General features: G+C 40.1%; 1 protein-coding gene across 1 annotated transcript; it reads right to left on the bottom strand.

Annotated features, from left to right (window-relative positions):
- Window positions 1–1,352: 1,352 nt before the first annotated feature.
- barx2 (BARX homeobox 2) lies at window positions 1,353–11,698 on the bottom strand. Its single transcript, XM_026299320.1, has 4 exons — window positions 11,278–11,698; window positions 5,744–6,053; window positions 2,922–3,006; window positions 1,353–1,695 (listed from the first exon to the last, which is right to left on the bottom strand). Exons 1-4 carry the CDS (start codon window positions 11,462–11,464, stop codon window positions 1,411–1,413), a joined length of 867 nt encoding a protein of 288 aa, XP_026155105.1. The 5' UTR covers window positions 11,465–11,698; the 3' UTR covers window positions 1,353–1,410.
- Between the last annotated feature and the right edge of the window lie 494 nt (window positions 11,699–12,192).

Genomic DNA, 12,192 nt, shown 5'->3' with positions numbered 1-12,192 from the left:
TGAAAGTGAAAGCAACTGCACCATAATAATATCAAGCAGAACGTAAATGAAAGATATTTATTAAGTGTATTTAAATACATAAACACACACGTGTATATAGTAAAAATGACTTTAAACAAGCCTAAAAAAACTGCAAACAAGCGTACCAAACAAGCACTATTTACATCAGAAAAATACTGCACTTTTCATATGAAACAATAACAAATAAAAATAAATCTGTATAATCCAAAAAGCAAAACTCTTTAAAATTACAAATCTTTGCAAGAAAAAAAAAAAACTCGGGTTTGAAGCACATAGAGAAGTTAGTGACAGTTGAAGACAGCGTTATGTTAATGCGGGTCTAACATTGACCGCGGTGCTAATGCAAAGCCTGCAGGCTGAAAAACGCTTTGACATTTTAAATGTTCAGCATTTGCCCATGTGCATCTCCAGCACAGGCTATGATTTATTCCCTCTAAGAATCTCTGACAGCTTAAGAGTCTTAGTGGCCTCGTGGCAGAAAGCAGAGTCTTCCCGACTCCCATGAAAGAAAGAAAAAAAAAATCATCATGGACGGCTGTAACATTATACATACAAACTGTTTTAATCCAATTTAAACAGCATTTAAAGATACTGTTGTACATATATATCTGAAAGACCATATATTTTATACTTTATACACATTTATACAGTATGATACAGTGTATGGCTTGGCAGAAACATAGAGTTTTAGATTGAAAAAAAAAAATTAAAAAATGCTAAATGTACTGAGCTAATTATAAACACACTTGTGACTCGAAGCTGTACAGACCTCCAATCTGAACACAGATGTGTTCTTTTTTTAAACTTTACAACTCTCTCTCCAAAAAACTGGCACTTACAATCAAAATCACTGTAAAAATAGAATTGATACTTATTATTATCAACACTTTTAAAAGCTTTCCTCTGAGATTGACAAGGCACCAAAGCCATTTCCATATTGTAGTTTATGGCAGTGAGTAGTGATTTATTATACATATACAGACACTACAGTAAGGCGAAGTTTGGCACATGCACTATGCGAGGCAGCTCTGAGGATCAGTGCTGTGTGTGATCATTCATGGCTGAAAAGTACAGCGAGTTGATGCTGTGTTACATGCCACTGTTTTGTTGATTAAGGCTTGACTGACCTGTTTGGATCTGACAGATTTACACTCCTTATACTATGTACCAAAGGCCAAAGTTTTACCAGTGCAACCAGTGTCTATGCTATTTAGCTCTTTGTATGGTACATTTTCCAGTACACAAAAAATAAAAGGCTACATTAGGTAAAGACTGGATGCAGCTATTATGTTTCCAGTCAAACACCACACAGTTTTTTTTTTTTACAGTGATCCTGAGGCACACATTTGTTATCAGGTTGGCATTAGTCTTTCATTGCTTTGTTCTGGCTTAGCTGGCTCCGTGAGTCTCTGACTGCATCAGGAGCGGCAGTGCTCTCTCAGATTCCTCCACTGCACCCGCTGAATTATGAGTTTCTGAACTGAGATCCTGAGGTTCGAGCTGAGATGCCTCTCTGTGAGCCAGCGCTGCTTCTTCGGCCACACTCCTCATCCTGTCCTCTTCCTCCATCTTCATTCTTCGCTCTTCAGCCTCTATTTCTTCTGTGGTGGGAATCGAGTTCTTCTTGGGTCTTCCTTTGGGCTTAGTCGGGGCCTCGTGACCTCCTTTGAGCACCTATAATAACACACAGACAATCTTAGTGAAGTCTGGTAATAAATGGCAGCAGTAGTCAAGGGCAGTTCTTACTATTATAGCAATTAAGAGAAGACATATTGCTGCTGGCTGCCCCTTGTGCACCCATTTATCTTTAACGATTTCAGGTCTTTTTTTGTTCTCCGAGTTGTTGACCCTTCTACAAAAGTGTTTGCTCTCACTGCCGTCATCATCGGTCACACCTCGAGCGACAATTTGTCTTTCCACACCCTCTCTTCCTGCTCAATCGCTACTTTCCATTCCATTCTTTCCTGATTGTAATCCAAAAGTAACATTACAGGCGGCATCTGGCTGAAAAACAGCATGCTGTATTCTCAATTATGACAAAAAGGATCAATCAAGATAAGACGGCTAAGAGGATATTGCACACGTGGAAATCATCATCCAGTTTCTTGAATAACTGAAATCATTTGGAATTTAAATCTAAAACCATAATCAACTAAGATAAATGGCTAAAACAAACTTAAGCTCAATTTAATATTAATTTTCCTTTAACATTATCATCTCCATGAACGTCCAATTTACTGACAGGCTCTTTTAAAGATTTTACAATTTTAATTGGAATATTTTGGCGCAGCAATATATACGTTACAGTAGCAGGGCAAATTCCCTCACTCTGACAGCTGCCTCAGGGTCTTATTGCTGGTCGCTATCCAAGCTAATATTCTCTCATTTAATATCTCCATGACTGTCACGTCCTCTTGACCGCCTCTCACATTAGTCATGGACAGCTTATAGAAAGACATTTTTAGCATTTAAAGTAATGTAAAACCATAGTTCTCTCACAGGACAGTGCTGTTCATTACAGGCTGTAATATTAATATTTAATAGTTACTTCAGTCGACTGAATAAAAACTAAAAAAAAAAAAACCAATACATACAACCTTCTCTTGTTTAATGTACTGTATGTAGCAGGGCGTTGAATAAGGGCCTCAGCCCAAAACCTGTGTTCTTAGTAAAAACAACTTATTTATTTTAGAGGCGCACTCTCCTATTATATTCCTTTAATCTTATTGTTTGTTGATTTCTGAAGGCAGGACCTGATGTTCTATGGGATGAAATTGTCTTTGGTAACATTTGTGTGGATGAGATCTGCAGAGTATAAGCCTATATTAGCAATTTCAAGGATGTTGAAGACGCTAATGATCAAATCTCATGACTGTGCAGGTACTGGTACTATTTCTCACCATTTTCTTCCACTTCATACGCCTGTTTTGGTACCATGTCTTCACTTGGAGTTGTGTGAGACCAAGTGACTGGGCCAGGTCTAACCTGCAATGTGAGAAACAAAATAGACAATCAACAATCAGATTAAAGTTCCATATAGCCTAAGTAGAATCAGTTCAGGTATTGACAGGAAAATCTAGAAATGATAATAATCTTGACTCTATTTGCAACTTCATGTTCTTCATGCAGCTTTACGTGCATGGGATGTAGATGTTGCAACTTACAGTGTGATACCTCTCTACCCATAATGCTGTCTGTGAATGTCACATCAAAGCTGTGTGCTAGTAACTGGAGTTGGACACAGTACACCTGCAGCTAAGGAAACATCTGGAACATCTGTACTGAAGTCAGTAATCCAATCACAGCACTTGATGACTGCACAGCACAGGGTGATCAAGGCTGTTGAGGAAAATTGTGAATGGATCCACCACATGTGCTGATCCGTGACTAACATGGCTATTGGTTGGTCTGAAATCTGATACCTCAGGAAGGGACAGCTAAAGTGAACACGGCATATATTTGTAAAGGAAAGGAGCGGCTATCCGGGTATTTTAGATGAGATTTCCTCTTCCTCGCTCTTCTCAAAGTCTTTAACAGTCAGATGAAGCATTTGGCCACCCTCCACCCCCCCCCCCCAACCCGTAAAGGACCTGAGTTTCATCTGATGGTAAAAGTGGAAGCCGAGACAGGGAAATAGTGTGAACAGAATCTAAAAAGCAGAGCATTAACAAATCCCTGGGACTCATGGGATCATCTGCATAACCAAATACATTACATGAAGTGCTGTGTGGGTGTTTTTTGTGTGTGTGCGTTAGAAAAATACATCAGACAATCAAGCTGTCTTTCAAACTTCGCTATCATACATGCCTCAGTCTGTATCGGGGCAACAAACTGTAGGCATGGAAAAGTAATTGCAGAAAAGGAAAACACCCCGTTTATTTATGGTCATTAGTTTTCAATAGAGAGAAACCACACACTTACAGCAATAGAAACAATGTTTGAGTTATTTCCTCCAGGCTACTGCAACACCGCCATTTTGTTCCACTCATACACAAGGCCATCTTGGGTATAAATGAATGCCTCTCATAATAATAATAATGGTAATGAGGACAGTGCTAGTGTGGATTATTAAGGTGCTTAATTATTTAAATTGGAAGCAAAAAATGATTATTACTTTATATTATAAATAATTAAAAGTCTTTTTCAAGGATATTTTTGATTTTGGTTCTTCCCACCTACGCACATAGTGTCAATTCAAGACCGCAGAGATTCCAAGCCAAGAAAAAAGGGGAAGAAAAAGTGAAGTTATCTTTGGATCATAACAAACCAAAGTGGGGAGCACGCCACATCTTTGATGTGTGATTTTAAAAGGGGATTTTCTTTGCTGATGTTTTTCCGCCAGCTGGGGCTTTAATTAATTTTCAACACAGTGTCAGAATCAGATATTTTGACAGGACACAGTATTTTGGCACAGTCATTCGTGCGGGTGGTTGGTTTTGATCACCGAGCTGTGCTCTGCCTTGGGGCTTCTGCTTAAAGATGAGGCATGGCACCAGTCCAGTGGCTCCAGGCAAGCCAAGATGTGATATATTTAATAATGCATGGTTGTAGTTTTCCCCACAGATGGGATGTAAATGGAATAACAAATAAATGTGCTTTATTCCAAGTATGCTAATGCACAGATTAGATGTGGTAAGTAGTTACATTGCAAAGAGGATGCATTGTTTTAGACATGTAGCTAATTGCGTGTTTCAGTGAATAAACATGTCGCACATGAAGCCAGATATTTATGTTTTCAGTCACCACTGATTTACTCGTCATAGCTACACCATGGAGTGTGTAAACATTCTCTAGTTAATGCAAAGGTTCACAAGCAGTTTGAAGTTCTTACTGTGCATGTGAATAAAAGCTTTTAACAACATTTCTGGTTCCATACTGTTCTGGGTTGTACTGGAAAAGTAGCCCACAGGCCAAATATAAGAGTGAGACGTACAATAAAACTGGAAAATATAGTCTAACCTCATGTCAGGTCCTAAAAATGACCCACAGAATGGAACTTAAAACACAAATATTAACATGTAGATTACTTCATGTCATTGTAGAAAGCAAAATGTACTTTATATACACCTGCACGTGTGAAATGATTGGCAGTAAATCAGTGTAATACATTTCAGTTTGCTTGCATTGGCTGTGGTCCCTGTTTTCTTGAATAAGGCAGTGTTTCTTCGTTGGAGCGTTTTGCTCTTTGAGAGTTCAGGGTTAAAACGTTACGCTTGTCTCAACCAGATTGCTGAGGTAATGCTCTGGCTTAGAAAAATTCACATTACACGATACAGTCCCCACAGGATGAATCAAAAATTATGAAGTTAGGTTAACCACCGCTTGGTAATTACAGCTGTAACTTTGTGAATAGTTGTGCAAATGTGCAGCACGTACTGTGCTTTCAAAACGCACTCCAGGTATGCAAGTTATCGAGCTGTCACAGTTGAGTGACCCTTACGTCAGCTTGAAATGTAATAACTCTGGTATTAGTCATTGGTTTGTTCTCGTTCAAGTTAGTCACAAAATCATTTATGTACCTGTCAGATTAGAAAAGTCATTTTGTGTTGTTATATGTGCTGCTCTGTTGTGTACTCTTTCAGCTCTGATCACATGATTATTTTGGTTTCTCTCTTTAATTGGTGTATCTGCCAAAATGTGTAACACCTCTTTTAATACAACTCCAATTTGCCTATACCAGTCTATCTAAAATCTGTCCAGTCAGTTTCTCAAACGTACTGACCTGTCAGGTGTGGACAAATACTTCTGTTTTTGGAACTTCTTCTCCAGGCCCATCAGCTGCAGCTCTGTGAAGATGGTACGGCTGCGGCGTGGCTTCTTCAGGCGAGGCGTGCTGTGTTCCGTTTCTGACTCGCTGCTGATGCTTAGGGGTGTCTGGCTGGGCGAGGGCTCGGAGCCGCCTCGCGGGGAGAGCAATGACAGGTGCGAGGGCGCCCCACCTGGAGACGATGGCTGAGGGAGGTGAGGTGGCAGGTTGGGAGGCTGGCGGGTGATCACTGAGAGAAGCGGGTAGGCACGTAGTGACGAGGAGCCTGGAACAGCAGTGACAGTACAGTCAGATGACAGATATAGAGAAAAATAAATTAATGTCCAGTGCAAAGAAAAAGATTAGAAATCCTGAATCGTGGTAAATTTTTAGTAAGCTCTTACAAGCTCCTCAGGATCATTATCGACCACCTGTAATTGCTTAGACAGGTTCATTTTCAGTTGCCCGGTGTTTGCTGTGAAAAGTGTTTTGCTTTTGACCTCCTCCATGTAGAGGGCTGTGATCTTGATGACGCAGGTTGTGTTTTACACCGCTCCTCTGAACCCTCCAAATGAATGATTATTTTTCAGAGCCGAGTTCCCAGCACAAAAACACGAGCACACACCGAGTCCGTCAGCATGATGCACAGACACACTCAGACACATTCAGACACAGAAGGGGCTGTAATAAAATCTGAGCAACTAAATCAAACACTGTTCAAGTAATAAACTTTTTTTTCCCGGTCTCCTCAAGATCTCTTTTGCTCTTGAAGACATATAAACACACACACACACATATTTCTGCTCTTTATCAAAGCAGACAGAAGCAGCAAGACGCCAGAATCAATAAAAAGTAACATTTGTCTGGAGCCGAGACAGGAGGGAAGTAGACCTAGGAGGTTGGCTGAGAGGATGTGGTGGGTCAACCAAAGTGAATATAATATCTGCCAGAAAAATCCTTATGGGTTCAAATATAAAACCAATCCCTAAACCAAAATTTACAAGCAAACAGGGCACAGTGCAGACTGTAACGTGTTGGCTGATAAGAAATAGCAGAGGGGAGAGGGGGGGCGGTTCATAAAAGTAGATGAGGAAGCTATAGAAAGAGCAGAGAAAAAAAGTTTTCACACACCAACACACACAATATGTGTGATTGTGATGTTGTGCAGTAGGGATGTCTCCTTAATTTCCCCCTCGACCGCAACAGACAACATAAATGTACTGACGCACACAAACGCTAACACACATAAACTCCAATGCCAACAGGAAACAAAAAGTCAGGCCTTGACTTTGATTTTTTTTTTTTTTTTTAATGCTATTACTTGATTTTCCATCTTCTTTTTTACTTTCTGTCATTTTCAGCACTTGTGTTTTCCCCTTGAGACTAATAAGAAAATGATATTAGCACAAATGGGAATAATAAGAGCAGGAAAAAGAAGGGGGAGCATATCTACTTTTCTAATCGTACAGGGGAGTAAAACACCAACTTAGCTGCTTACATGTATGCACTGTGCACAAATATGCCCCACTATAATACTGTTCAAGCATGAATACTATAAGCACTGCATGCAAGTACATACACAGGTGCGCTACACACAGACAGGCACACACACATCCACACACCAGACACTGCCTTGGGCTTAAGGTGACATCATAGTAAGGCACTGAGGTCACCACTAATCCTTCAAAGTTAGACTGTTAGACAGGTACAGACAAGAAAACCTCTTTTTTTTTTTCTGGTTCTGTGGTATCTTTCTCCATTTCTGTGTGTTCTGCTCTGCGTTTGTCTCCCTCTGAATCAGATCTGTCAAATGTTGATATCAATGAATCGTCAGATTCATCCTCTCTGCGAGGAATTTCACAAAAATATTTACTGAATTACAACTAACAGTATGGTACAAAAATGAAGTGTCAGTCATCATTCTGAATGGGGGGGGGGGAGTCTCAGTTCGTCTTCACAACTGTCAGGAAATCTCTTGTCAACAAAGAGCTTGAAGTTGTCTCCGGACAGTCCCTCAGAGGGAGTAGGAGAAAGACAGAAAGTTAGAGAGGGGGCAGGAGCAGAGGGAAATGTCAGCCCTTGTGGTGAATTTCCACTGACAGCAAAGCCGTTTCTCTGACATACTGTTGACAAGTGCCAGTGTCCTGTCAATAGTCTACAAATAAACTGTTTGAGTAGCTGCAAGAGCGCAACGCAGCCCCGACGCAAAAGCACACTGATAACACTGATACTGTTGATAATCACAGCTGGTATGTAGGGACAGGCACAAGCGCTTATGGTAACCATTACAGAAGACATACCTGCTAAAAATAGATCAAGACGTGACATTTGTTAAGCAATTCTTTTAACGCCAACAATTTGTTCTACGCAGCTTTTATGGCATAATGCAGCAACTTTTAGCCCGACTTTAAACAGTATTTCCTTCGCTCGCCCACTCCCTCTCATTACATCTACTTTCTTTTTTTCAATGGGAAGCTGAAATAGATGATTCATGGCTTAGCTATGACAAGTGTACGTGAACTTTTGCCATGTTTTGGGTATAAAATCTGTGATGACAGCTACAGAGCCTCCTCAGCTAAACAGGTTTTTTTTTTTTTTTTTTTTTTTTTTTTTGGCTGTGCCTTTTGAGTGCAAATCAAACAGTGTTGGGGTGGGAAGGGCAACAGGCCACACCAGCCACTTTATATGTCCTAACTTATTGCTTTAATTAGAATCATTTACCTTCAGGACATGACAGATTGGAGCAATTTAATGCCAGTTCTCAACAAATGGTAAAGGGAAGGTGTTAAGAGCATCTTGTTAACTGTAATTGTCAGCATTTTCCCAGGCATGCTGACAAACTTCTCCAACTTGAGCTGTGCGTCTAGCAAATGCACTACATTAAACATAAGTATTAACAATTCAATCTGAAACCTGATCCACACAGGTCTTCCTTTGGCAGCTGAAATCAGCCTGTAGCATAAACTACTTTTAGAACTGAGTTATTACTGATCCTTTGTCAAGATAGAAAAAAACCTGATGGCAGAGGTTGTGCAAAAACGGCAGGGAGATGACAGCTTGTCAAACATTACTCTTAACTGAAGACAGAAAATGTGTGTGCATACTTGCCTGTGTGTGTGTGTGTTGACATGGGTGTAATCAACCTTCTCAAGGTAGCATTATGCTTAATGGGAGACTTTGTCTGCAGTGGCTTAGGGTGCAAGATGGGATGAAAATCCTTCTGTTCACTTCGATTTCTACTATAAGCCAGTAACAAACCAGTAAGCAGCAGCCCTCAGGCAGCACACACTCCTACCTTTTTTGCTTTGTTTTTATTTTTCATCATGCTGTCAGGTGAGATTAGAACAGAATTGATCTTAATCTCTTTCACCTCTTCCACTAAAACGCCACTGAAAGCCCTGCCCTGGCCCTGCTGAGAGATGGGGCTCTAAATGAAATATCGTAACCTGCCATTATGTTGTTCACTGCTTTCGCCTCTGCTTCTGCAGTAACTGACAGAGAATTGAAACCAGCCACCTTTACTGTACAGGATTACGGCCTGTATTTCATCACACATAAGCAGAAACAGACTGGGATACGATCAGATTCACAAAACAGTCAGTCAGGGTAAATACAAGAAGAACGTTAAGTTGGTATGTTTAAGTGGCATACCAGTGAAACAATGCAAGGCCAACAATTAATTTGTTATGATCTCTTTCAGGTAATGTTATTAGCAGTACTGTCTTTTAGTGGCCTCCTCTGGTAGCAGAAGGTTATGACATCCCTTATGAAGTCAACTCTCACTGTTAAGGGACCATGCAGGGGACAGCAGTCTCTCTTTGGCTCAGGACCTGTAAGCCTGCCAGCTTCTATATCAAGCACTAAAAGCCATTGATGTTGGTGAATATACTGTGTCTCACACCCCCACAGCTACAAATAAGTGGTGGGCATAGTGTTCTGAAATGCAGGGCGGGTTACTCTATCCAGCCGAACAGAGGGGTGCCAAAGCCCAGTCATAGTGCCCTCTAGCACACACCAATCCATATCAGAGGGATGAGGGAATCGCTTCCCCTATTTTTATCCAGCCACCGCTGTCATCATCAAATTGCAGTGGCTATTATTTCAGACTTTGGAGCAATTATCCTAATGGTTCCAGGAGTGTGCAGTAGTGTTGCAGTTGTTTGGATTCATCTGGAATTACAATTAAGAATGAGGGAAAAGGTTTTGTTTTGATAATAAATCATGTACCGTGTCAAAAGAGATTTGTTGTACTGCTTTAATTTTCAGTAAGTACAAGGCAGTTTTAAAGAGATACGTTAATCATAAACTAAAATCTATCTATCTGTCTGTCTATATCTATGGCGGTCATCTTGTGAAAAGAGAGTGCACTGCATGATATAGTCATTTTTTTAAAATTAAATTAACAAAAAGCTTTGAAGCTTACTGTTGTGGTAGTAGTTCGTCAGTATCTCCTCCGTTATCCAAGAAGCCAATGTGCAGTGTTATTTCTAATTATAAGCATTCTTACAGGCAGACTACGCTGAAAGCCCCAGTGTTTTTGGTGAGCTGCTTTAATTTGTTCTGGGTCACATATATTTATGTGACATTGACGCACTAACAAAACACAACCCTTCCATCTGTCCAAGTATGCCCAAAGCCCAAGTACAGCAAAAGTCATTAGGGGAGGCCTTTGGTTTAGCAGAGCACACACCGGTTATTAATCAAAGCAAATGTGACCAAGAAGAGAAACGGTTAAAGCTTAAGAACCACAGGTTTTATCTTTCTTATCTGCCCTACTGCCTCTTCATTGACTTTTATGTGGGCCTATAACTACACCAGCTTATCAATACAGTCATTTATCATCTTGCCACCAACAAAAGGCCTGAACGATCATTAATGATATCACTGATGATAAAGCTGATTCTGATTCCGGCTCTACAGCATGTGTTTGAATTTCAACACTAAACACTTAACCTGCTCTGATTTATAATGTAAAGCAATGAGGAAGATAAAGTCCTGGTGCAACTTTAGGGCATAACTCGTAAATTAACCGTGGATTATTTTTAAACTGCTTGAAGTACACCTAATGATGCTAATCCATGATATTTAATTAAGCAAAGAATATATGTACTTGGTACAAATAACAATATTTTCTTTTGCACAGTTGTGTGCACGGAAATTGTGATTAAAAAAATAATTATAGCATTCTGGTACCACGCAAATCCTTTCATTACGCGAACGTAACCGACCACACACTTCGCTGCAGACTACACTGCACATTTCACCCATTTGATTTGCAGCAGAGCACTGTAATTTATAGTTCAAACAATAAATAAAACAAAATAAAGTGAAAATGTCATATAGATATACATAGTCTCACAGTTCATAGTGTTACGATTTCACAATTCTCATGCGTAAAATAACATCTCGTGATTTTATCAATAATGTCCTACTGCTAATATTCATATTTGACTTTTTTTTAATAAAGTTGCTACCTTTATTTACTATATTACAAAAGAAAGTTTTCTTACCCGAACACGAATGAAGAGGCTTCGGACGAACAATGAGGGAAGGGCACACAGAGTAGAGAGAAAGTTTCTCAAAGTAATCACAAGTCTCCTTAGAGAGGATCTCGTCAATCATGAAAGTCTTGTAGCGCCTCCTGGCAGCCTTCAGCTGCCCGGGGGAGGAGAGCCTCAACTCGGCTTGACAGTGCATGGTCTGTCCCTGTGCGTCGTGCGCTCTCTCCGCTGCACAATGTGGTGTCTCCTCACTAATAACTAAGCTTATGCTGGTTGGACCGTGTGGAAAAGGCGACTAGTGGCGTTCATGCGCTTAAATAACTCATTGTTTATATTTAAAAATGCAGCGTAGCTTTCCCTGAAGTGTCGTGGTGAAGCTCAGTAGCCTTCAACTTGAGCTGCGCACAGCGCCACAGTTGTGATAAAGTGACTAGGATCGGTGCGCACACCCACTGCTATATAAACCATCCGTGCACACATCGCTGCGCGCTCTCTCTCTCTTTCACAGATAGGCCTACACTCATGCGGTGTACATTTACACACAGCCACCTCCCAAACACCACATCCTCCAACGCAAAGCCCCGCAAAAAAACATTTCTTCTTCTCGCAGGATAGTTGCGTTTACACTTTAGTTCCACAGCTTGTTAATGCGACTCTGAAAGTTTTATTTTTTCGTCCGTTTCAGGTCAAATTTTGACAAAAAAAATCCAATCAGCACAACTCATCTATTTTAAAAATATTTCAGATTAAATCCAAAGACTTCTGTGATATTAATGCATTTGAAATTAACTAACTTCTTTGTTTAACACGCTTTATTCGAATTATTTGTCCCAGTCAATTTAACTATTAACCAAACCGAGTCTAACTTCTTCTTAGGTTACAACTTATTTTATTCAATGTTTAATAAAATGCACCATCAGGTCT

The sequence above is a fragment of the Mastacembelus armatus genome, chromosome 13 (genome assembly GCF_900324485.2).
Source record: "Mastacembelus armatus chromosome 13, fMasArm1.2, whole genome shotgun sequence".
Lineage (NCBI taxonomy): Eukaryota > Metazoa > Chordata > Actinopteri > Synbranchiformes > Mastacembelidae > Mastacembelus > Mastacembelus armatus.
The sequence above is the reverse complement of the archived record's forward strand: the minus strand, read 5'-3'. Positions and strand labels throughout refer to the sequence as shown.